The following is a 25,522-nucleotide window of genomic DNA, read 5'->3' as shown; positions in this document are numbered from 1 at the left end:
ACAGGTTGCAAGTCTTGTCTTTTGTAAAACAATATATTACATTTAAAACATGAATGTCTGAAAAAATAAAATATTTGCAGATTTTCTAATGATTTTCAGTATATGTATTATTCTACACATTAAACACAATACAGGGTAGACCGACCTCACATGTAAGGGCGGAAAGAATACCGGTCACTCCTACTGCAGAAAAACTTGCAACTTAGGATAATGATTCTTAATATTTTTATTGTAAAAACCATCAAGACTTTCAAATGAATTTAAAAACTTTTTCAATATTATTTAATGAAAAAGTCTCATATTGTCATGTATAGGATATATCAACATTTACTACTCATCTTCATATGTAATGAAAAACACCATTATTGTATGCTTGGAAAATCCTCAAACCCCCTAATGAGTGTCCATCATAATTTAAAGGGTATTTTCTCCACTCAAAAAAAAAAAAATCTATTGTAAGGCTACACTCATTATATACCAAAGCAATTCCTACTTACATGCTTTACATAGTCCCATGAAAAAATAATTCAATTGTTCCTAATCCCTGATGCAAGGCACTTCCAAGCACCTGCATAAAATATCCGTGTAAACAGCAGTACAGTACATGAGTTAAATAACATGGGCTGAATAACTTTTACACAGTTTGAACTAGACTAAGGGATATATAAAATCCATCATAGCCACAGCTAAAAAGTATGTTAAGATTCACAAGACTTTGTTTCTCTTATTACACAGAGAACAGGCCATATAATCTCTTCGGGAAAAAAAAAACCACCTCATAAATATTTTCATATTGAAAAACAGCATGCTCCCTGGGTATGTATGAAATCAGGATATTCAGAAGTGACCAGGAGTAACTGCAAATGGCATTTCTGAATACCCAGCTTTACTATCCACCAGGCCTAGTAGTCTGGACTCTTTGTAGCACCATGGAAAAGGCATAAAATCACAAAGGTATGTTACTTCAAACTAACCCTGCCATGAGGCTCAATTAGTCCACAGTAACAGACAATGATGTAGAGATTTTAAAAATTATTTAGATACACCTAGCAAGAAAAAATCTGTTATCTTAATACACCTCATGTACATAAAGCACCAATTTAAATCAGATTATCAAACATCTCCAGCATGTTGTTGCTCAGCCTAAGAGTTCATTTGTCACCACTTTCCACGTTATATACCCTTAAAGCCGAGGAGGATAAAATTAGAATGGTGATAGATATTGTACGAAAAATTCAGTTCCTTCCCTATCAAATGTATGTCTCTCAAGTAAAACACAGAGGAATAAGTAACAAACTTAAAAAAGGTCTACTGCATTCTCTGGAACTTACCATCCCAGCACAACAGTTTCAACCTGTACTACAGGATTAACACCCGGGGTGACGAGGTCAAAACCAGACCTCAGTGCCCTGTCAGATAAGGCCAGGCTAGCCTTGCTGCTGGAAGGCCATACTTTGTATTTCTACTGCTGGGCATCTCTCACAAACACTCCCCATTGGTGAGGCAAAGAAGTGTGAGTGTAAATACGACTCAGGGAGCCCATCAAACACCACTAAAAACTACCAAATGAGCCTCCACTGTGGGTTAACTTCATATACAAAAACGAACACATTTGCCTCTTTATCAGTGGTAATTAATATTAGAATGCCCTTCTTAGGCATAAAAGGAATAATGTCTATCTGGGTTTATGCACAGTTAATAATCAAGTATAAATATTCAGACTGTTTCATTTTAAAATTACAGATTAAAAGTGACTCCCAAAAGAAAATTAATTTCTTCATAAGTGAAGTATAGTTTATAAAAAGCTGGAATGATGGTTAATTCAAATACAAAAACTCATACACAAAAAACCCTACTTTTTCTTTCCCAACTTACTTAGGTTCATACAGTTGATTCTACCACACAACTGTACTATCATTATATCACAGAGTAAAATACTAATAAAATGCCTCAGTTAGCAAACTGAGGGCCACTTCTTGACAACTGCATTAAAACTGCAGCATTTAGGTAGAGCTGAGAAACACCACTCTTAAGCGTGGTTTCCTTCGTCTTGTTCCAGCATCCCACAATGATTATTAAAGGAAGAAATCTGGTCTGTAAACGACTCGGTCATCCACTGCCCGTTTGGAATGTCACTGAAAGTTGATTCTCCACTGTCAGCTGCCAGGGGGGAAAAGAATGTTAGGATTAATTTATTCTATCTAAAAACGTTACAGGATTTAACTAGGAGGTCTGAGCAGTCCAGTGAAGGGAAACTGCTATTAAAATAGTTACACAAGCTTCTTGATTACAATGATAAATCTCTGTTCTCTCAGCAGACACAGGACTGAGAATCCCTCAACTGTTATTCATGGAGGGAATGCGATTAGGATGACTCGGTGACTTAGAGAAAATCAGCTGCACACGTGCGTGTGGCAGAACATCAGATAACCATCGCATTTTCACTACTGGCCACTGACAAGATTTTCATGGTCCCATTCCTAAGCGTCAATAATTCATTCTCTTAAAAAAAAAACAAAAACAAAAACAAAACCACCCCTTTTCCCCAGTCCTGACAAAACCAAGCGTTTGAAAGGAATGCACATCCGGAGGGGAACATACTTAGCCCCCTGGAAGAGAAGCTGCAAGGGTCGCCACTGCACGGATTTTCTGCATAAGCACCGCCGTACGCTGCTTCATAACCTGGGTCATACTTTTCTTCCTTAACAGCCATCTTCTTTGCATCCTCTGTGAGGACAGTGAAAGGGATTTAAAATGGATTTTATACAATGGTTTTGAAAACAGCTTTCTTCAGAAGTCATCACGAACAAATCTTTTTCTAGTTCATGTATCCTGAGACGTATCTTCTGTTATCTTTTAAACTCTTTATAACATATACTGAATTAACTCATAGGAACTGTAAAAGCCTATTAGATTTAATTTCAGGTGGGCTATGATGTTTCTTGTATCCTCAACATCTGCAGGAGTACCCACATCGGATGACTTTAGTAAAAGGAGATTTTTAACAGTGACTAATGTCTATTGTCAGAGCACTTTGGCTGCAAATACAACTTTTCTTTTCTCCTGCTTTTAAATCCACAACATGCTTCCTGTAATGTACAGATCCATGAAATGAATAAATGGGGTGAAAACGGGAACACACCTTGGGCTAATTGTAGATCAAACGTATATTGCACCTCTTGAACGTCTGTGTTTCGTTCAATGCCTTTCAACTGATCTCTCAAGTCTTTCAGCTTAATGTAGTAATGAACTTTGTCCTGGGCTCGAGGAAACTGAGCACATCTTGCACTGGATGATGGCATAACATAGCAGAGCTAGAATTAAAGATTTTTTATTTTATTTTTTATTTGACAGAGAGAGAGATACAGCGAGGGAGGGAACACAAGCAGGGGGAGTGGGAGAGGGAGAAGCAGGCTTCCCGCTGAGCAGAGAGCCCGATGCGGGGCTCGATCCCAGGATCCTGGGATCATGACCTGAGCTGAAGGCAGACGCTTAACGACGGAGCCACCCAGGCGCCCCCAGAGATAGAATTATAAAATTTTATAGTTACGTAAATCTTACAAGTCTACCAAATCCACTTACATAGAGAGGAAAAAATTTTTTTCTAGGTTAATAATGATGCTTATCACATAATTAATACATGCAAACTGAAAAAAAGTAGTTGTGTTTGAGTTCAAATTTGTAAAATTTATTTATTACAAAGTCAATAAATCAAAAATGATGAGGCGTCTGCCCCATGTTCATTTGTCAATTAATAGTCTTGTCTTTTTAATAGACAAGACTGTTCACAATTCTAAAGGTACAAAAGGGCACAGAGGTATACAATGAAAGTCCTCCCTCCCAATGCTACCTCTATCCACCTCGTTCTCTTCCCAGGGCAATCAAAGTTGCTGGTTCCAGAGGTATTCCATGAATATACAATCAAATGTGTCTAATACATGTACTCTCCCACACCCTTTTTAAAAAACACACGGATGGTAACATGCTCTCTATTCCCTGTTCTATACCTTGCTTTTTGACTCGACAGCACATTCAGAGATAATTCTGTACCAGATATCTAGATTAGAGTAAAAAGATGGTCTTTTTTATTGCTGTGTAGTACTTGTATATTTATTTAACCAAGGCCCAGCTGTGGGCATTTAGGACATTTCCAGTCTTTTTTTTATTATAAGCTGTAGTGAAAAACCTTGTACAAATTTGAGTATGTGTGAGCATATCTGCTGGATAAATGCCCAGAATTGGAAGGACTAAGGAGAAAGACATTTGCATTTATCATCTGGGATACTGACAACAAACTGTCCTTCATAGAATACAACATATATAATAATACATACCACATATATATCAAAGAGTGAGGCTGCTAGACTATGGAATTTCCAGTTGCAATTTCTATATTGGCCTCCATAACATTACAGAAACAAATTATTTAATTTTGTTTAGAAGACATTTAGAAACTCCTGACTCATAAAGATGTGTAGGTGCAAATGCTACCAGGTTTTGTAATAGCACATTTTCCCATCCCAAGATATTCTTCAATTAAAATGATCCAGAGGGGGGCACCTGGGTGGCTCAGTCGGTTAAGCATCTGCCTTGGGCTCAGGTCATGATCTCAGGGTCCTGGGATACAGTCCTGTATCAGGCTCTCTGCTCAGTAGGGAGTCTGCTTCTCCCTCTGCCCCTCTCCCTGCTCATGCCTGGGTGCTCTCTCATTCTCTCTCTCTCCCCCTATCTCTGAAATAAATAAAATCTTTTCAAAAATAAATAAAATAAAATGATCCAGAGGGGCGCCTGGGTGGCTCAGCTGGTTAAACGTCTGTTTAAGCTCAGGTCATGATCCTGGAGTCCCAGGATCAAGCTCCGAGTTGGGCTCCCTGCTCAGAGGGGAGTCTGCTTCTACTTCCCTCCCTTGCTCCTGCTCATGCGCTCTCTCTCTCTCTCAAGTAAATAAAATCTTTAAAAAGATCCAGAAATTTGAAAAAGTAGTTTTTTTTTTTAATTTTATTTGTCAGAGAGAGAGAGCGAGCATGAGCAGGGGGAGGGGCAGAGGGAGAGGGAGAAGCAGGCTCCCTGCTGAGCAAGGAGCCTGATGTGGGACTCGATCCCAGGACCCTGGGATCAGGACCTGAGCCGAAGGCAGACGCTTAACCATCTGAGCCACCCAGGTGTCCCAAAAAAGTAGTTTTTTATTTCAGAGCTGAATCATTAACATCATCAATAACTGTATTTCATAACAAAGAATACATTTTAAAAGCTACAAGTACTCCCAGCTCATTATAAGAGGTAAAACTACCTGTCGTGATATGATTCAAGTTCACTTAGTATTGCACTATTATGGCCACATATATCCAAGAGAGGTACCTGAGCCTCATCTGGCTCTTAAGGGACAATAATGCAGGAATTTATAGAAAGCCATGAACTCAGCTATACAATTTTACCAAAGTAGACAAGTGTAGGCCTCGGTTTAAAGAAAGACCAGGGCTACCACCTACTTTATCAATCACCTATTTAAAACAAGTTAAAAACAGAAGAAATTTAAAGGAGAAGTTCAAATGTAAGTGGCAGAAACTTTATTCTGAGGTCTCCATAAAAACCTGGTGGGACACTGGCTTCTCCATCATTTAAAGTACTGTCTAGAACACATGGGTCTATGCGTGTATGTTGTTTTTTAAAAAGTTGTAAACAAAACTTAAAACTATATTTAAGAAGCAAAATTTCAGCCAAATGTCTGCAGAAGCTCTGGGAAATGACAGAGTTTGATAACCACTGTTTCTTCATGATGCCTCATGTACAAGGCCATAGTAAAGAGTATCGCGTGCCAGTCAGACTGGCTGGATGTCTGTCTGCAACTGAGCTCTATACTATTTATACGGCTCTAAAATGAAACTGGGCTAAGATATAAAAGCAGGGGGTGATGAGCAGTTTTACTAATCGGGAGCATGTCCATATTTATATATTTGTTTCATACTCAGTAAAGCCTACTCTACTTGAATTTGGTAAGAATATGCCATTAAATAGATTTTGAATGTATGTTAGCTAGCTCCTTCCAATATTTTAACCAAATAACATCAGTAAGACATTTTATCTGACAAATGTTTCTTTATTTTAACTACCAGTACCTGAATTAATCTGCAACTATATAACTTTGAGTTATATACATAACTTTTTTGAGTTGATATGTAACTATTACTCAACAAAATCCAGTGTTTTTTTATGGCATCAATTACGATGAACAGGACAAATAAAAAAGGGAAGCTAGCTAGAAAAAAATTCATATTTAGCTGATTTACAAATGTAATTTTAAGGACTTACAGTTTCTGTGTCTGGGATCTTATGGGGCTGAAGTCCAAATTCTAAGTTTTTAACCTTAACTCCAAAAACTTCTTTACTAAAAATTTCATAAATACCTAAAATGAAATACAAACATATTTACATTGCCCATAATGTTAGCAAAGAAAAAAGATAAAATTTAAAAGTAAATCTTACATTTTCCATTAAACACTGCTATTCGTGGCTGATATTTCTGTAATTTCTGCACTAGAATACGTCCTCCTTCACGAAATTCTTTACTAAAATTGAATTAAAAAGTAGTCAAAATATAAGTATGGTAATATTTATAATATGCTAAATTGAGATATCTGTGGATAAAAGATCGCTTCATGTATTTGTTAAGTCAGCTTGAACTAAGTACATATAGTATTTCAACGGTATATAAGGCATCTGCACGAACAGGTTCCAACCTATAAAAATAAATGTAATTACCTGGAAAGATCTTTGCTGCCTGGTGTTGTCCTTTCCACCATATTGGTAAATCCAATACCGTACTTCCCTGGTAAAGTGTGATCATCCATATGGTTCAGCTGGACTTCACTCAGGCCTGACATAAACAGACACTTCCCTGTGAAAATGAGAGTTCAGTTTATTTCCATATAGATCAAAGGTTTTTGCCCCATGAATCGATATGGTAGTCTACATTTTATCCTGAAAGTACAAAAAAAAAAAAAAATTTATGATATTTAAAAAATTATGGGTAAATACCATATCAAGCAATTACTATGTGTGCAGCCCTCTGCATGGATTATCTCATTTAATGATAACTATCTTATGAAATATTAATTTCTATTTTTATCCCTTTTTCACAGGGCAATTTAGGTAAATGGCTGTTGGAAATACACAGCTAGTCAGTGTAGGAAACTTCAAAACTGCTTGTTTTCCTTTCTAATAACTGGTAACACCACTACCTGCCCCTGGAATAACTTGAACAGATAAACATACACCAAGAGACCTGTAACATTCAAACACCCTGATAGTGGAAGAAATGAAAAGTTCAAACTTTTCTAGAAATTTTTAAAAAATATGTCCTTAGTTCCAAAAATACATTACTGTATTTTTTGCCCTAAATGTTTTTATTTATTTATTTATTTATTTATTTTTAAAGATTTTATTTATTTATTTGACAGAGAAAGACACAGCGAGAGAGGGAACACAAGCAGGGGGACTGGGAGAGGGAGAAGCAGGCCTCCCGCCGAGCAGGGAGCCCGATGCGGGGCTTGATCCCAGGACCCTGGGATCATGACCTGAGCCGAAGGCAGACGCTTAAAGACTGAGCCACCCAGGCGCCCCTGCCCTAAATGTTTTTAATGTTACGTAGATAATGGATTAGTATTTCCTGAGGGCCTACTGCATGCCTTTTTTTATTGGGCCGCGTTAGGTAAGTGGACTTACACAGAAGATAATACAACAGTAGTTATACTTGGTTTTAAAGCTCACTCTACAAGTATGAGGCTCTTTAATACTATTTTCTGCTAGATACGAAGTATCTGTGGAGAGTGTCTCCAATCACAAAATTTCTTAACTATTACAACTTGATCACCAATGATCAATGCACTTCATCTCTCCTAGGAAATAGATGAGCAGAAATCTGGAAAGGTTCGTATTCTGTCTGCACGGGCACACTGAGGTACTACTGTTACTAGCACCGCAGATAGCAAGTAAGAGAGAAAATTCATTAAAAAATATAGTAAAACTCCTACAAAACTATTAGCAAAACAAAGGAGGAAGTACTGCTTTTCTTGCCCCTCCACTCTCTCACACCAAAATGTGAACAAAAAACACCAAAAAGTTTCAAAACTTTTATTTTTGTGTACACATGCACAGAAAACATGTATGTATTTTTACAAACAATCTCTCTTTTAAAAAACACAATTTGGTTTAAAAAAAAACCCCAAACTATTAATAAACATACTAGTTTAAAAGTAAAATAATAAAAAAAAAGTAATTACTTACAAAAATGGTTTCCGGGTCCAGGGTAATGATGCCCTTTGTAAGCTGCCATTAGTCCTGGGTTTATGCCAATCTACAAAAAATGTTTATACAGTTAAGTCTTAAAAAGTAGGGTTTAAGCCTTAGGGCTTCTGTGGAGGAATGATGGACAAAACTAAATTTATTAAAATCAAAATTTAATCCAGCATCATAAGCAATATTGTTTTATCAGGTACCTAGTCTTGATTTGAACAAAGTATTCCTTTTTTTTTTTTTAAGTAAGCTCCACACCTACTAAGCCACCCAGGGACCCCCAAAGTATTCCATTGTGAAGAAAAACATTCCCTTTTAAGTGTTGCTGTTGTTTTTAAAAACCAGTCTGGGGGCGCCTGGGTGGTTCAGCTGGTTAAGCACTCAACTCTTGATTTTGGCTGAGGTCATGATCTCAGGGTCTTTGAGATGGAGCCCGTTTCAGGCTCTGCCCTGGGTATGGAGCCTGCTTGGGATTCTCTTTCCCTCTCCCTTTGCCCCTCCCCCGCCAAGGCTGCTTGCTCTTGCCTGTGTGGTCTCTCTCTCTCTCTCTAAAAAAACGACCAAACAGGGGTGCCTGGGTGGCTCAGTCGTTAAGTGTCTGCCTTCGGCTCAGGTCATGATCCCAGGGTCCCGGGATCGAGCCCTGTGTTGGGCTCCCTGCTCTGCGGGAAGCCTGCTTCTCCCTCTCCCACTCCCCCTGCTTGTGTTCCCTCTCTCACTGTGTCTCTCTCTCTGTCAAATAAATAAATAAAATCTTTAAAAAAATAAAAAATAAATAAAAAATTAAAAAACGACCAAACAAAAACCAGTCAGGGGAAAAAAAAAAGGGCAGAAACAGAGCCATAAATACAGAGAGCAAACTGGTGGTGGCCAGAGGCAGGGGGATGGGCAAAATGGGTGACAGGGAGTGGGAGGTACAGCATCAGGAGTATGGCTGATGGGACTGTAGTAGTGTGTGGGGACTGATGGCAGCTACACTTGTGGTGTGCATGGTATTGTCAAGTCACTATGTTGTACACCTGAAACTATGTAACACTGTGTCAACTATACTTCAATACAAAGAAAAAATAATAAAATAAATTTAAAAAACAAAGACTAGTTTGACCCCCACATATCCCCAGGCCCCCACACCCGCCCAACTGGGCCGGAAAGAGAAAGGTCCTGGAGCAGCCGATCAACTGAGTCCAGGTCCAGCCACAGCTGGCTTCTCCACTCCCAGCAAGCAGCTTATTCCACATCAGCTACAGTTGTTGCACAGTGCTATTTCTGATAGTTCCTGACAAAAACCAAAGCTCAAAATCAGTATTCGCATTTACGGAGACCTCACAAGTGTCATGCGATCTAAGGGATCCACATGGATTATTTTATCTAACTGCAACTCTATGAGAGAGGTATTATCATCACCCCTGCTTCACCAATAAGGAAACTGGTGATTAGGAAGGTTAAGGCTTGTCCAAGGTCATACCCATATGGCAGGATCTGAAACCCATCCTCTTAAACACACCTATATAATACAACCTCATGAAGGAGATACCATTTACTACCAAAAGGATTCTCAGAAATGGTTCTTTTCAACAAAATGCTATTTGCAAGAACAGAGGTTACGTAACATTAATCCAGCAATGTTATTTATAAAACCAAAATGCGGACAAAAATCCTTACAATCACAATGTCCAGATTGAAGGTCAAAATGTCCGGGAGGGTCTTGGTTAGAAGTTCAGCTTCTGAAACACCATTAAAACGGTCTACCTTTCTTTTCACTTTAAATGTGTCTGTAATTTTTTCTTGCTTTTCTTTTGCTTTTGTGGACTTGCCAGATTTTTTGGCCTCAGCAGGCTTTTTGGGTTCTACTGTTTTTTTTGGTTCTGTTGCTCTGGGTTTTCTTTTCCTTCCTTTTGGAGTCTCTGAAACACAGTAATTTCCAGAGTGTAGATGTAGATGAAGAAAAATGTAACTTACAAACGTTAGGCAGCTTTCCCAGAAAATTCACCCTATCAACACTCTTACCTTCCCACCTCAGGGTCCTCTGCACCATTCTCCCCTTCCTTCACCCGGGGACTGGGTTCACGCAGCCCCACACCCCACCCTCTCTCCTCTGTTAGCTGTTCTTGGGATGAAACGTCCATAATAACCATAGACTGATTTTCCGCACACTCTTACTTGTCTTCTTGGCCTCCCCAGGGATACAAAGCATCTATACTATTTTATAGGAATTCTAAATGTAAATACATAGTTAAATAAACAAATGAAAAAATAAGTAGAAAAATAGGGAGGAAGAGAAGCATTTTAACTCAACTTCCCCATAATTTCCAGCAATAGAAAGCCTCTAATGGCTTATGGACTTGTTTTAGAGATTATGAGTGTATATTCTGTTCCACACACAGCCAAAGAGGTGAATGTAGAGGTGCTGAGGATGAAATCTCTGGGATGAAAGTATTTTTCAAAAGGCAAGAGCAGGATCTACCTCAGGACCTAAAGCAGATTGAGATTTCTCAATCTCAGCACTACTAACATTTTAGATTGAATAATTTTTGGTTATAGGGGGCTGTGCTGTCCATTATAGAATGTTTAATAGCACCTTGGCCTCCACCCAGTAGAGGCCAGTAGCACCCTGCCAATCATGACAATCAAAGCTGTCTCCAGACAATGCCCAGTGTCCCTTGCAGGGTGGGGGTGGGGGGTGGGGGGGTGCTTGGTCAAGAACCACCAACTTAAAGTTACCCACAAAAAGGCTTGGTTTTCCTACCCTTAATTCTTCAACATCGCTCTTAATTTCTTGGGTCCCTCCCCCTTCTACTGTTTGGTGGTTCCCTAGCCCAGCCTCCTGTCCTTCCTCTCTCTACCCCACCCTGATTTAGCCATCCCCTACGCCAACGGATCGACCTTGGAGGCAACAGGAGAGTCAAAGGCAGAGGTATCCCCAATGCAATGGAGTCAGATGTGTTTCTGGAATCCGAAATTGGAACGCTGTGCCCATTTCTCATACAATACCGCTGCCCTGGAGAAAACCATGACCTCCTCTCCGTCCCCTCAGGTGCTCCTCATTTCAGCCCCAGATTATTCAGTCTCGAATCCACTTTCTGCCTCCACATCCTGCCTCACTCCCTACTATCCAATCCATCCTCTACAGTATTTCTAGGCCGACTTTTAGAATGTCAGTCTATGTAAGTCACCCTCTGCTTATATTCTCTCAACAGCTCCCTACTGCCTTCAGGACAGCACATACATTCTTCAGGTTATAAGCCTCATCACTTACTATTTTTTGGTTATACACCAGATGCCAAAACACAGAATCACTACTTTTCAACAGTCATGCTTCTTCACATTTGTGCTTTTGCATACACTGTTCCCTAAGCCTGGAATTTCCCCATCCCATTCTTCCTGGGGATAAAGTCTCCTCACCCATGGCTTCCAGAGCTCTGGGAAGCTGCCTCTGGGCCTCGGTCTGAGTTAGGTGTCACCCTATGAGCTCTCACAGTATCCTGTGTCCCTCTTCACCCCTGTGTGCTGAAGTATAACATTATTATTTTCTCCTACTAGATTAGGAGATATATGAGGACAGGACCCACGTTCTTTTACTCCTCCAAACCTATCACAGTGCCTTGCACATACTTAAAAGGTGGCTAAAAATTTTAATACTAAAATAAAACTAAATTTCGTCATTAAACCCTTTTTTACATATGTTGGCTAATCCAATAGTTAATTTTCTACACTATCGGGATGAAAACTACCTGGTACAGGTTCCTGAGCAGGAGCTGGGTCCGGCACTTCTGCGGGCATCAGCTGTTCACTCACCACTGCCCCATCAGGAGCTTCAGCCATCATTTGTTGAAATGGGAATGTATAAAAAGCTTGAGCTTGCTGAAGAGAATAGCTGAAAGAACAATTAAATATAAAATGTGAAATTAAAGTTACCCAACTAGAAGTTTAAACAATCAGCTGTAAAAAAAAAAAACTTCAGGATCCAAAAGGTTTGTAACCAGGCTGTAATATTTGGAGTTGATAATAGGGGCAAGGGGAGAAGGGATATCTGTTTCCACATGTGCACATTCACCCAATTTTTACTTTGTGCCTACTAACCAAACGTTAATTAACTCTCCTACTGTTTAATGACAAGATGTGTCATCAATAAAACTTACCAGTCCTGTCAAGTCAGCCTCTGCTTTCCCTGAAATGAGATCATGGGAATTTTACAGCAGAGACATTTAAAAGGCACAACAGCTCATATAGGATTAAAGTGTCCATAAAAGCCATTTGTGTCTCTATCTTCAGATTTAATCCCTTTTGTCACAAAGATGCCCTCCAATCTAACCGTCACACAGCTTTATTGATATACAATTGACATATAACCTTGTACGAGGTAAAGGCACACAATGTGTTTTGATACATGCACTGCAAAATGATTACTAACACAGTCTTAGCTAATATCTGCATCCTGTCAAATAATTACCAGTTCTTTTTTGCAATGAGAACACTGAAGATCTGCTCTCTTAGCAACTTTCAAGTAACCAGCACAGTATTATTAGCTGTAATCCCCACGACGTACACGAGATTCCCGGGTCTTGGTAACCCTTACACTCTTGCCTAACATCTCCCCACTCCTGCCTTCCCTCCAATCTAACTTAAGGTTCTCTTTTGGTTTATCTGCCTACTTAACGATTTATTCATTGGATCTGTTTCTAAACCGTTGCTGGCTTTTTGCCACTAGATTAGGACTAGAAATGGTTATTCTGTACATATCTGTGGGAATTTATGGAAAAAAACACTTTAAACCTCTTTTCTGAACATTTTTCAGACTTTGTTCCAAGTAAGTCAGTTCAATATAAGGAACAGAGGCAAAAAGTAACTTTTCACAAGAAGCAACTACCAAAAAAATACTTTCAATGACTATAAACCACTATCTCAAACTGTTGCCCTCAGCACAAAGCCAGAGAAGTAAACATATATTTTATGTAACTCAAGCTACAGCTGATGCCAAATGATGCCAATAAATACACAATGGGAAGGAAAACACTACGAAATAAAATGGATAAGTATCGTTCACCATTTGGAGAGAAAAGTCATGTTTTCTGTGGTGAACTCACTTATTAGTCACAGAGCAAGAAAAGTAGAAGCTCAGAAAGCAGAGATTAAAAAGGCAAACTAGTACGCTCTAAATGGGTGAACTTTATAGTATATAATTCATATCTTAATAAAATGGCCTTAATAAGCTTAAATGGCCAAGGCACCACAGGGTAACAGACTATCTGTGGGCGGCTAGGCTAGGATGCTAGGTGCTCAGAGAGAGACAGGGGCCAAACCCCAATGGACAAACGACTGGAGAGTAACTTTGGCTTCAGGCTATCTTTAAGGGTAAGCTGCTAAAGAAAAGGTTAAGAATTAGAAAGATATTACACTCTATCTTAAGAGTTTTACTTTTTTATCTAAAAAAATTGTTTTCAATTATGTAAAAAAATAGACACAGCAATGCAGTAAACTTCAGTCCATGAGAAAATACTATGCAGCAAAATTACATTTATTGATATTTTTAAAAGCACAGAAAATGTTTAATGCAGACTTTAAAGTCAAAAAGAACACAAAACAGTACTGTAACCTAAGGCTGCACATCAGGAAAATATGTAGACAAGTCCTAGAAGCTCAAATGTGAAAAATGAAGAGAGGTGCTTAAATCATGCTCAGCACAAAGTAAAATGTCCCCCCCACCTCCACTTTTCTTTAATAATATTCATAGCTCTGGGCGCCTGGGTGGCTCAGTTGGTTAAGCGTCTGCCTTCGGCGCAGGTTGTGATCCCAGGGTCCTGGGATTAAGTCAGGCAACAGGTTCCCTGCTCCGAGGGGAGCCTGCTTTTCCCTCTCTCTCTCGCCCCACCTCCCGCTCTCATGAATAAAGTCTTTTTAAAAAATAATATTCATAGCTCTTTTTGATAAATTGTAAAAACATTGGTTGTTCAATGTTGATGACATATATACTCTAATGAGGGGTTGGATACTCCTAGGTTACATCACGAGATCTTGTTTAGTGACCCTTCAGAAATTCTAGTAAAATGAACTGTATATTGATTGTGGCCAGCAGCAGTTTCCTGAGATGTTAGCAAGCCCTTTCAGCTGGAAGGTATAAAAGTAAAGACATATGGTGACAATAAGTGAGTGGCCAGAATGCACGATGTCTGTTCTTAGTCTGTCACTTAGAAAGGAGGGCAACCTTCCACCCTCTCCCTTGTTTCTTGCTACGACTTTCAAGAGTTTCACAGATGTGTCCCATTTCGAGCACTTCACAAAGTCCAAACTTAAAATACTTAATTTAGGAAAACACTACACTCAAAAGGATTCTGAACTTTAAAAAATAAATTTCTAAAACATGGTTCCTTTCGCATATTTTGGGGTCATTAAATTCTGAAGCTCAGAATCTGAAAATTAAAATTTTAGAATCAGAGTTGGCTGAAGAAGAAGTGAAAAGGAAGAAAAAAAAATCTGAGGTTTGATTTTAGAGATAAAATCAAAATCAAAATTGGTATGTTGACAGAAATCGAGAAACTTATCGATAATATCAATATGTCCCTTAATCTTTCTAAAAATGATCCCTGGTACCTCACAAAAAGTTAAATTAGAAATAGAAAACAAACAAATTAGAAATAGAAAAATAAAGCTTTGAAAAATATGATGTGTAAGTTCTAAGGTAATACACTATACTTGAGCGTTTCGTCTTATCATCTGATCAACAGCTTCCTAACAGAACAAAAGGAAAGAGTGCATCACAACATTCCTACTACTTGGCAGGAGCAAGCAATACATCTGTACAAAAACCTTCAAGAACTTCAAAGCTAGAAAACTAGAGTTCTGGATAATTTAATTGTCTATTATCCAGTAACAGTTGTATTAGTGGATAGTATGCTGCTGGATAGTAGCATAAACCTGTTCAACCGTAATCTAAAAATATTTAATACATTTGTTGTATTTATATATGATTGCCACTTAGGAACTCAGAATTGTGCAAAATTTACAAAGCATCATTTTCTCTGTGTTGAGGGACAGCAACAGAAGAGCACCTGGTCAAGTCACTCATCCTCTCAGGACCTCTCAGGACCATGAAAATGATTTCTACATATACAGACAACATATAGAAAACAGGACTAAATCTGTCCAGACTCCGAACAGCCCCCAAAGAGTTTTTATTTTTTGTTAACTCCTTCATATCAAATTGCTAAGCATGAGGGATGATCTTATTTCCCTTGCTCACTTTTCTCCCCTATCATTTGTCCCCACATCCTCCATCTCACCTCCCCTTTGCCTGCAGCTAACTGCCCCCCCCTTTCCTAGCCTCCATTCACAGCCCCCTTCTCTTGATCATCAGTATTCAAAGCACTGGTTTTTATAGCCATCTGAAGTGGATATACTGTGTATTTTCCTGAAGAACTGGGTATTTCCCAACAGTCTTTCTCAAAACACACACACACAGTGGACTGAGTAGTCCAGTTAATTCAGGCTTTGCTGTACTTCAAACTTCCAGATTTTCTCTAAAACGAACCCCAACTTCTTTAATCCTTTATTTTCCACTATTTTTTTTTTTTAAAGATTTTGTTTATCTGACAGAGAGAGAGCAAGCACAAGCAGGGGGAGCAGCAGAGGGAGAGGGAGAAACAGACTCCCCGCTGAGCAGATAGCCTGATGTGGGATTCGATCCCAGGACCCAGGAATCATGACCTGAGCTGAAGGCAGACACTTAACTGACTGAGCCACCCAGGAGCCCCATTTCCCACTATTTTAAAGATTTAACTGCTCTTTTCTAAATATACTTGTCTCCTTGGGCTGCTATAACAAAATACCATAAACTGGGTGACTTACAAAAAATAATTTTTAGGAGCACCTTGGTGGCTCAGTCAGTTAAGCACCCGACTGTTGGTTTCAGCTCAGGTTGTGATCTCAGGGTCATGAGATCCAGCCCTGCATTGGGCTCTGCACTGGGCATGGAGCCTGCTTGCAATTCTTTCTCTCTCCCTCCCCTACTTTTTCTCTCTCTAAAAAAAAAAACCAAAAAAACATATTTTTTCTTACTACAGTTTTGGCGGCTGGAAAGTCCAAGTTCAAGGCACCAGCAGATTTAATGTCTGTTGAGGGCCCACTTCCTGGTTCATATGGGTTGCCTTCTCACTATATCCTTACAGAATGGAAGAGGTGAGAAGAATCTCTCTGGGACCTCTTTTATAAGGGCACTAATCCCATTCATGAAGGCTCCACCCTCAGGACGTAATCACCTTCCAAAGGCCCTACCTCCAAATATCATCACAGTGGGGGTTAGTTTTCAACATATGAATTCTGAAATGACATTCTATAGCAGTATTTTATTATTTTCATTTAAACAATCATACACAACACTGAATAATTACAAAAAAAATCAATGCTAAATAATCCAAACGCTCAACTAAAGGGAACTAGTTATATAAACTATGACCAAATGCCATCATAACTATTTAAAGACTACATTTAATATTGCAAAGCAGAGGGCAACCCTCTCGGGTCCCCTCCCCTCCCTCTTCGGGAACTTTGTACCATCACTTTGCTATCTCTCAATAAACCTTGCTTTGCTGCCCACCACTCTGTCTGGTCTACCTCTTCATTCCTGGAAGTGGCGTACCCAAGAAACGAGGACACTGATGGAGAAAAAACCCCGGAACATTTTGGGGGATTCATTCGGGATATCCACCCGACAACTGTGAGTAGTGGGCAGCAAGTCTCTCTCCCCCGCCTCTCTCTTCCTCCCCATTTTGTTTGCTGAAACAGTGAGCACCTGTCAGCCACGTGAGAGCCATTAGCGCAGCTGCCATTCTCAAGGGACAGGCTCTCTGGCCTCCTTCCCACTGATCCCCCAACGGAAGTTGGGAATGTCGACTTGGTAAGGACTCAGAACTCCTTTCGGGGCAGATCACCAGATGTGAGGGACCTAGGGAAAACCTAGCAGCAACTGAAGGGCCTGACCAAGGCTACCCTTTGAACACACAAAGGCTCTTGGAAGGACCTGGTTCCTTCCTTGCCCATCCCAGCATCCAGAGCGAAACTCCTCTACTACACTTTTCTGGGCTGATTCCTCCCCTAAGAGAACTAGCGGGAAAGCCCAGGATGGTCCCCTGGACAGTCTCTTGTGAGTGGTTCGGGTAGCCTCCAAGGGATCTCACTCACAGTTCCCTGTTATGGTGAGGAACAGTCTCCTGTTTGACTCCTATCCTGGGCATTACTAGGACACCCCTTGAACTGGCTATACCATCTATGTGAAGGAATGGTCAAGCAGGGCAAAAGAACTAAGATCTAAGGGATCTCTCAACTTTTCAGCTCCACAGGGGTTATCTCAGGTGGATTTCCTCTCCCTGGCTGCCCCATCTTGTCCCTCCATGTGGCTATGCCAGACAGAACAACTCTACTAAAAGAAGTCTAGTGTATCCATTGACTTCTAAGGGAGTCTTAAGGGTAGGAAAACCAGGGTTGTTCTCTGGAGGTAGGACCAAGCCTGGGTAAGCACGACTACTCTCACAGAGAGGACAGGGGCTCTGGCTGTCAGTTGCATGAGTACCTAGGGCCACACATCAGGAGAAGATGAGAAGAAACTGAGGTGGGGGATGCTTTTTCCTCTCTGCCCATGTCTCCCTGATCAACTGTAAGAAACTGAAGTAAGGGACGCCTTTTCCTCTCTTCTTGTAGATGGGTAATTCCCTGACCAGGCCCTTATTCCTTGAGAGTCCCTTCCTGGCATTACAGGCTATAGGAAGAGTATCAGACCTGTAAGTCACTCAATATCATTTACTTGGATGCCTTCCTGGTTTTAACTGGACAAAGGCAACTCATTTTCTTTTGTTCTAGGGCATGGACACAATACAAGTTGGAGGACGAGACATGGCCACCTGAGGTGAACACCTTCCGGGTTTTAACTGGGAAAAAGGAAGCTCATTTTCTTTTGTTCTGATCTCAGTCATGTAGGATTGATCCCAGCCTCCTGGCTACTTTCTTCCGGACCTTCCCTACCACTCCAGTTGCGGGGGGTGGGGGGGTGAGGCGGGTGGGGGGGGAATGGAACAAAGGAATACCACATCCACATCAAAAGCAGATAGGCAAATGGAGTCTGCAGGGGAATCTCACCCCTGGCTCCATCCTTCCTAAGGTAAGATCAGGTCCCCTTACCTGTCCCGCCCTATCCTGGAACCCCTGCTGGTGCTTGAGAAGAGGTAGTGCTCAAAGGGGGACCAAGGGAAGGTGCCACTACAAGACCTGAGATGAAGGGGGATCTCAAAGTTTTCCAAACTTGGATGTAATGCTTCTGTTAAATCAGACCCCCTCCGAAGCAGAAAAACGTGGGGTTCTGGCCACTGCTGAAGGATATGGGGATCAAGGTATGGATGGGTGAGCCCATGGGTGGCTTCAGTTTCCAACTGGAGCCCAGGCTATACCTCAAGACCCCAATTGTGACTCTTTCAAGACCATAACTGGGATCCTACCAATCCCCTTGGAAACTCGTATCGCTGACATTCCAAGCCTGCATCCTAGAGGGATCGAGCAGTACATGGGGGCTTCTCCCTCATTCGTTTCCCAGGTTAATGGCTATAATTGGAGCCAACTGTGGTTAGTCTACCTCAGGACAGAGACTTTAAGGAATATTCCCGAGCAGCTGCCAAAACTCCCTTTGTTTCTCAGGGAAATTCCCTGTCTTCTCCGGCTGACATGGACTGCATACTTCCACTTAGCGGAAAAAACATGGCGCATGCTCACGTGTCCAAGCTGATGAGGTTTAGAGCCTGGAATGATTCTATCTAGGCTTGCCGAAAGTGAAATTAGCTCACATTAAAATGGGGGTTCTCAAAAGTTATAGTAATTGTTAAGAAAGTTTTGCTTGGATGATAAATGGGGTTATATCTAGGCCTTTTCCAAAGAGGATAAAGTGCTAAAGCATCAATTACCAGACATAAGTTTGTGTTTTTAAAGGATATTTGGGTCTGTTGGTAAAAAAATGGTGGTTAATCTTGTCTGTCTCAAAGTTGTCACGGGCAATTGTTAAGATAGCTTTCAAAGTCTCTGGTAAAGGATATCTGGGTCTGTTGGTAAATTAACTGTCAGCCCAAACTCAGGAAGAAAACCCAACAGTTTTCATAGATTGAGAGAGACTCTCATTAAATACACAGCTACCTCCCCCGGGTCTCCCCTCCCCCCGCCGAGGCTGAGATCATTCTTAAAGCCCAGATATTTGGGAAAAAACTGCAAAAGTTGGCTGTTGGCCTCAAGGGGACCCTAGAAGAGCTCTAACAGTGGGTCTTTTACAGTTGGGACCAAGAGAAGAGTGGGCACAGAAACGAAAGAGAACGGCCACCCGGGACACTGGAAGTGAGAATGCCCCCATGGCAAAAACCACTGCCCTGGAACCCACTTGTGGAGGGGGACACCGGAAATCTGAATGCCCTCGGGGACCTCAATCTGTGAGGGTCAGGTGGCCAGCGCCCTTGATTGGGATGATGGGGCCTGGGGCTCTACATGGTGGCTCCTCCAAAACAGCTCACTACAGGGAACCCAGACCCTCAGGTAATTTTGGAAACAGAAGGAAAACCAGTTGATTTCCTTCTTGATACTGGAGCCACCCTTTCTGTTCTACTCTCTGTCCCGGGCCAACTGTTCAATAGCAGTGTTGTCATTAAGGGTGGCACCGGGCGGGGCGCCTGGGTGGCTCAGTTGGTTAAGCGACTGCCTTCAGCTCAGGTCATGATCCCAGGGTCCTGGGATCGAGCCCCGCATCAGGCTCCCTGCTCGGCGGGAAGCCTGCTTCTCCCTCTCCCACTCCGCCTGCTTGTGTCCCCTCTCTCGCTGTCTCTCTCTCTCTCTGTCAATTAAATAAATAAAATCTTAAAAAAAAAAAAAAAGGGTGGCACCGGGCAACCCATAAGCCAAATTTTTTTCTCACCTTCTGGGATGCACCTAGGGAGATCTAATATCCTTTCACTCTTAATGCCTGAGAGCCCCACACTTCTCTTAGGTAGAGCTATTAACTCTCATATTGATAGACCCTGGGCAAATTAGCAATTGCCTCCCCTAAACAGAGGTTGATATTAATTCCTAGGTCTGGGCAACTCAGGCTGAAATGGGTTGGGCCTTAACAGCAGTGCCTGTTCCCATACAACTTAAGGACTCCACAACTTTCCCTTGTCGGAAAGGTTTTTTGGGCATAACAAGGCCACTGTTGCTTGTGGATACCAGGACATGGAGGAAAAGCATGCTCCCTCTAAATCTGAAGCCTGGATCTACCATTCCAAGGTCAAACCCTGGTCCCCAACGGGGCCTAACAACAAGGAAATGAAATCCCTCTGTGAACCCAGAGAAGACCTCAAACTAGTCTTGAAGTGACCGGACACAGATAAGTCTTCTTAAATGTTACCTTCCCTATATCCCATCAAAATCATAATCCTTATTGCATTCCCTTCGCCTGCCCTCTCCTCACAGTATATGGGGAGTTCACTAAAACAGCCTCTATCTCTCGCCTGACCCGAGCTGTACTCGGTCTTGCACTGTGCTTTGGGCCTTGCCTCCTAAATGCCCTAACCTGCTTTATATCTTCCAGAACAAAGGTCATCAAACTCCAAATGGTGGTTCAGATGGAGCCTCGCATGGAGGTCAAACCAGACATCTACAGGGGACCCCCTAATAGATCAGGATGAGAGGAACCCTGACTGCTGTCCCATCCAATGCCCCTGACCAGCAGGAAGTAGCTACAATCAGTCATCACCCTTCTTCCCTAACAGCAGTTAGCGTTACCTCTTCAGAGGGGAGAGTGATGAAGAATAGTTGGGAGGCAGACAACCCCCGCCCTAAGAGGAAACCACCCTTAAAGGGATTTTATACCACCGGGGAAGGAGCCCTCCACCCTTTCTTTCCCACGTAATAGGTAGATGACAAAAATGTGACTGGGTAACAGGCCAAGGAGGGTTAATCTGATTAAAACAGCCCTCCAACAAGCCATAAAAACTGCTAGACTTAGAAATTCCAATGGCAACCCTCTCAGGTCCCCTCCCTCCTCGGGAGCTTTGTACTATCACTTTGCCATCACTCAATAAACCTTGCTTTGCTGCCCAACACCACCACCAACAAAAAAATATTGCGAAGTGGAAGTATGTGTATTTACCATGCATTACTGGGTACTTGCGGTACATAATCTATTAGAATCTATAAACACAAAGATTTAGAATAAGCCAGATCCTCAATTCAGCCAACTATTCTTCATATAGTATGATTTCAAATTTCCTCACGATTTTCTCATTTTTTGGTGCTCAGAATCAAACAAAATAAAAATACTCCAGATATAGCCTCATCATAACCTGAAACTGAGCAGGGCTATCACCTTCCTCATTCTGGAGTCATGCTGCAGAATCCATGACATTAGCTTTTCTGGCACCCATATTATACTGTTGATTCATATGGAGTTTATCATCAATGAAAACTGCCTTTTATCACCTCCCCCTTGTATCGCTGATTTCTCTGCACCCAAGCACAGAACTGTGGCTCTTTTGGTAAAAGGTGATTCACCATTCCAGCCATTAGGATTGATTTGGATTGACTCAAACTATCAATTCCATAAACTCCTCCCAGAGTTGGGTCGTTCACAAGTTTTATCAGCACCTTGCAGTTGTTAAATTGTTGAAAAGAACAAGTTGGGGTAGCACTCCATGACACATTAGACCGCTCTTCAGCCTCCCCTTGATCCTTTCAGCAGTAAACCAGTTCTGAGTTCACCTAATTGGACTGCATCAGTCCATCTTCATCTTGCCCACAGAGAAGTGGTACATGGCACAGTTGTTAGGGAGGCAGACTTCGAGCCACATTGCCTGGGTTCAAGTTTCAGGTCTGCCATTTACTAGCTCAAGTTCCTTAACCTCTTTGTCCCAGTTTCCACATCTGTAAAATGGCAATAGTTGTACCTAATTCATTGGCTATGAGGATTAAATTAGTTAACACTTACAACTGCCTGGTATACAGTAATTTTGCTGTAATAGTAAAGACAGAGAGAGATGATTACATACTTTTAGGTACCTCCTATCATTACCCTCCTGATGCTGTCTAGTCCAGTATCATTATCCAAAAGGGAATGAACCTAGCTTGATATATCCTACTTTTTCCTGAAAGTATACTGTAGCCTAGTGGTCACTGGTTCCTTTTAAATATGCTCAATAACCACTGAAAAGTAAAAATTTTGTTTAGGATCAAAGTCAATAAATTAGAGGACAGACTCCACCTTTGGAAGAAATAGGAACCCATGCGTTTATTTTCAGGCTTTGGGCCCCTCTCCTGTCGTCTACAAGTCTTAAAGATTGGCTGAAATCTTGCCTCTCATTTGAAATATAACTTATCCAGGCCAGGAAATATGATTTCTCTTAGAGCACTGAAAGTTCTCTTAAACGTCCTCATTTATCTTGTCTCTTAAAGACATTCATTCTGGGGCGCCTGGGTGGCTCAGTCGTTAAGCATCTGCCTTCAGCTCAGGTCACGATCCTGGGGTCCTAGGATCAAGCCCCACATCAGGCTCCCTGCTCTCAGCAGGAAGCCTGCTTCTCCCTCTCCCACTCTCCCTGCTTGTGTTCCCTCTCTCGCTGTGTCTCTCTCTTTCAAATAAATAAATAAAATCTTAAAAAAAAAAAAGATATTCATTCTGCCATTTCCAGTCTACATTTTATCTTTGAGATAAAAAAATCAAAATCAGGGCGCCTGGGTGGCTCAGTTGGTTAAGCGACTGCCTTTGGCTCAGGTCATGATCCTGGAGTCCCGAGATCGAGTCCCACATCGGGCTCCCTGCTCGGCGGGGGGTCTGCTTCTCCCTCTGATCCCCCTCTCTCATGTGCTCTCTCTCTCTCTCTCTCATTCTTTCTCTCAAATAAATAAAATCTTTAAAAAAAAATCAAAATCAGAACCAAGTGTTTGTTTTCTGTTATCTACTAATATGCCAGTGGACTAGGCAGAAAACCCAGACCTTTCTTGCCCTTGCTGTCAATACCTAACTAAAACAGTTATTGATCTCTTTAACATTTCTAGAAAGAATGATGTCATTTGAGGGTTACTCTTTTCAGTGTGTATTTTCAGTGGCCCGTATCACACTTTTCCAGTCATTTTTGATTTGACATCCTACTTTCCATTTTTGGTAAATGTCTTCTCATGCTGGAGATCATTAGAAACATAGTCTCCTTCCTTTTTTCCTCTCTGGTTAGCCTTTAAATATTTGTTATGATACTACAATTATCTTTTTTTTAAGAGTCCATATTAATGGAACTTCTTTCTTAGAATTTTTTGAAATTACTCTCCAAAATAGAAAGTAAATTCATTATACTCAGCATTCCATTCTACTCCTTGATTAGTGTAAGTCAAGACTGACAGAAACCCAATTTCTCAGGATTATCTGGGGCCTCAGTCATTTCAGAATTCCCAAGGATAAAGCCCGTACACTACTAACACAAAATTCTATTTCCTGAGGTTAAAACTTTGTGAGTCAAAATTAAAAATGGTCTATAACCCTGTGGATGAAGTTAAGAACAGAATATAAGTCAATTTTGGGGTAAACTTTGTACCAGAGACCTAAGACTTTGCTGTGAGACACTGAGCAAGGTCTTCTAATGTGTAATTCTTTTGATGGTAGTTTTCACCCAGGTTTCAATTTTGATCTGAAGTAAGATCACAGAGGTAGAAGCAAGTTCCACAAGTTCTTCTGGGAAGGAAGTGCAGTACTTTATGTGTGGATGTGACCAGCAAAGGCAGGATAAAGCCCACACTTTATTACATATACCTTTCCTAAACTCTAAAGATGATTTTGGTGATCTAATCCCTGCTACATAACACAGATTCACAGCCTGTCAGAATCGGATTCCAGAGATGCCCTATTTTACAGACACGAACAGACCCAGAGAAGCCAAGTGTCTTGCCTAAGTTCAAGACCCATGAGCCACGGAGAGTCAGGAAAATTCTTCACTAGGTCAAAAAGAATTTTATTCCAATATAAGTCATCACTTTTTTCTTTTTAAAGACCCTAGTTTTTTTCATTTAGTTTTCTGCCAGGAGTTCAAATCGCGAAATCTCTGCTCTTGCCAAATGTTCTCTCCACGTATCTAACTCTCCCCAAAGGTCATATTGAAAGTAGATTCTTAAGTCCGTCCTAAAATCACCAGAAAGCACTGATGACTTCTCGGGAGTATTTAGTCACAGTCCAGAATTCAAGAGCTCCAGTACGGCAGTGTTCTCTACCTTGCGGCCCCTCACGCTGCTTTTAGTAAACCTATGGGAGGAAGAAGCCACAATAAATCTCTAACTTTTAAAATAAAACTCCAGGAGTGATACGTGTGATACTCCATCTTTACAGCTCTTCGCATAATAAGGGAGGGTGGAGGGAAATGCAGCCAACTATGGCAACTGAAAAGAAATGTGATCTGCAGACTGCTGGCTGCTGACTAACGCACTTAAAGCCGGCTGGATGTCGGGAAGGCCGGAAGAAGCGCCCCGGCGCTGGAGGCGCGGCTTCCGAGCTACCCGGGTGAGCACTGGCCCGGCCCGGCCGGCGGTGCGCACGCGCGGCCCCGGCCTTTGTACTCGGGCCGCGGCATTTAAAGACCCCTGCGTGCGTGCGCGCGCCCGCCGGCTAACCCCGCCGCGAGGGGCGCGAGGGGCGCGGGGGGAGGGGCGGCGCTCCGCCCCGGTCTTACCTGCCCGCGTTCTCCGCTTCCATTCCCCGCTGCCGCTCTTGCTGGCAGCTGCGCCTGCCGGCCAAGCAAATGACTGGTCTCCGTAGTAGCGCGGCGTACCAACGGCTGTACGACAATAACCAGGGACTGGACACGATTACCGGCAGAACTGGGACAGCGGATAGCGCTCAAGCTCCTCCCCCGAGCTTCTAGCTACCGCCCCCCCCCAGCCCCGACCCCCCCCCCCCTTCGCGGGGCGCTTCCGTCAGCTCGAAGCCAAATCCCACGCCCTGTGGTCGTCACGTGATACAGGCAGCCCAATCATGTTCACTTCCCTCTCGTTGGTTCTGCTCGCTGCTTGGCCTTTCGGGAAGGGTGAAGGACAAAAAGGGTGGATGGAGGCGCGCTCTGATGACGTAGGCTTTTGTCCGTCACGACTCTTCGATAGTGGGCGGATCGGAAGCTGAGAAGGTGAAGTCCATTGGGGGCGCTGTGTGGGTGGGACAGTTATGCTTATGAGGATTATCCAGGCCAGTCCACCTCAATTG

The 25,522-nt window shown here is 41.8% G+C and overlaps 1 protein-coding gene across 1 annotated transcript; it reads right to left on the bottom strand.

The window, feature by feature from the left end:
• Nucleotides 1-137: 137 nt before the first annotated feature.
• Nucleotides 138-25,185, bottom strand: TDG (thymine DNA glycosylase). The gene is made up of 10 exons (XM_028121686.2): nt 24,996-25,185; nt 12,024-12,166; nt 9,955-10,196; nt 8,284-8,353; nt 6,760-6,895; nt 6,484-6,566; nt 6,310-6,404; nt 3,143-3,314; nt 2,602-2,727; nt 138-2,160 (listed from the first exon to the last, which is right to left on the bottom strand). The coding sequence occupies exons 1-10, from the start codon at nt 25,016-25,018 to the stop codon at nt 2,030-2,032; spliced, it is 1,221 nt and encodes a 406-aa protein (XP_027977487.1). The 5' UTR covers nt 25,019-25,185; the 3' UTR covers nt 138-2,029.
• Between the last annotated feature and the right edge of the window lie 337 nt (nt 25,186-25,522).

Source organism: Eumetopias jubatus, unplaced genomic scaffold (genome assembly GCF_037043125.1).
Source record: "Eumetopias jubatus isolate StellerSeaLion01/CBP00866 unplaced genomic scaffold, mEumJub1_p1.0 scaffold_8, whole genome shotgun sequence".
In the NCBI taxonomy this organism is placed as follows: Eukaryota; Metazoa; Chordata; class Mammalia; order Carnivora; family Otariidae; genus Eumetopias; species Eumetopias jubatus.
The sequence above is the reverse complement of the archived record's forward strand: the minus strand, read 5'-3'. Positions and strand labels throughout refer to the sequence as shown.

Excerpts from the sequence above, each read along its gene's own strand:
- TDG (XM_028121686.2), bottom strand. The coding sequence starts at position 25,018 with ATGGAAGCGGAGAACGCGGGCAG. Across the intron at positions 12,167-24,995 it reads GAAGCGGAGAACGCGGGCAG|CTATTCTCTTCAGCAAGCTC; the intron begins GTAAGACCGGGG and ends TTGTTCTTTCAG. Across the intron at positions 8,354-9,954 it reads TCAATCTGGACATTGTGATT|ATTGGCATAAACCCAGGACT; the intron begins GTAAGGATTTTT and ends CATTTTTTGTAG.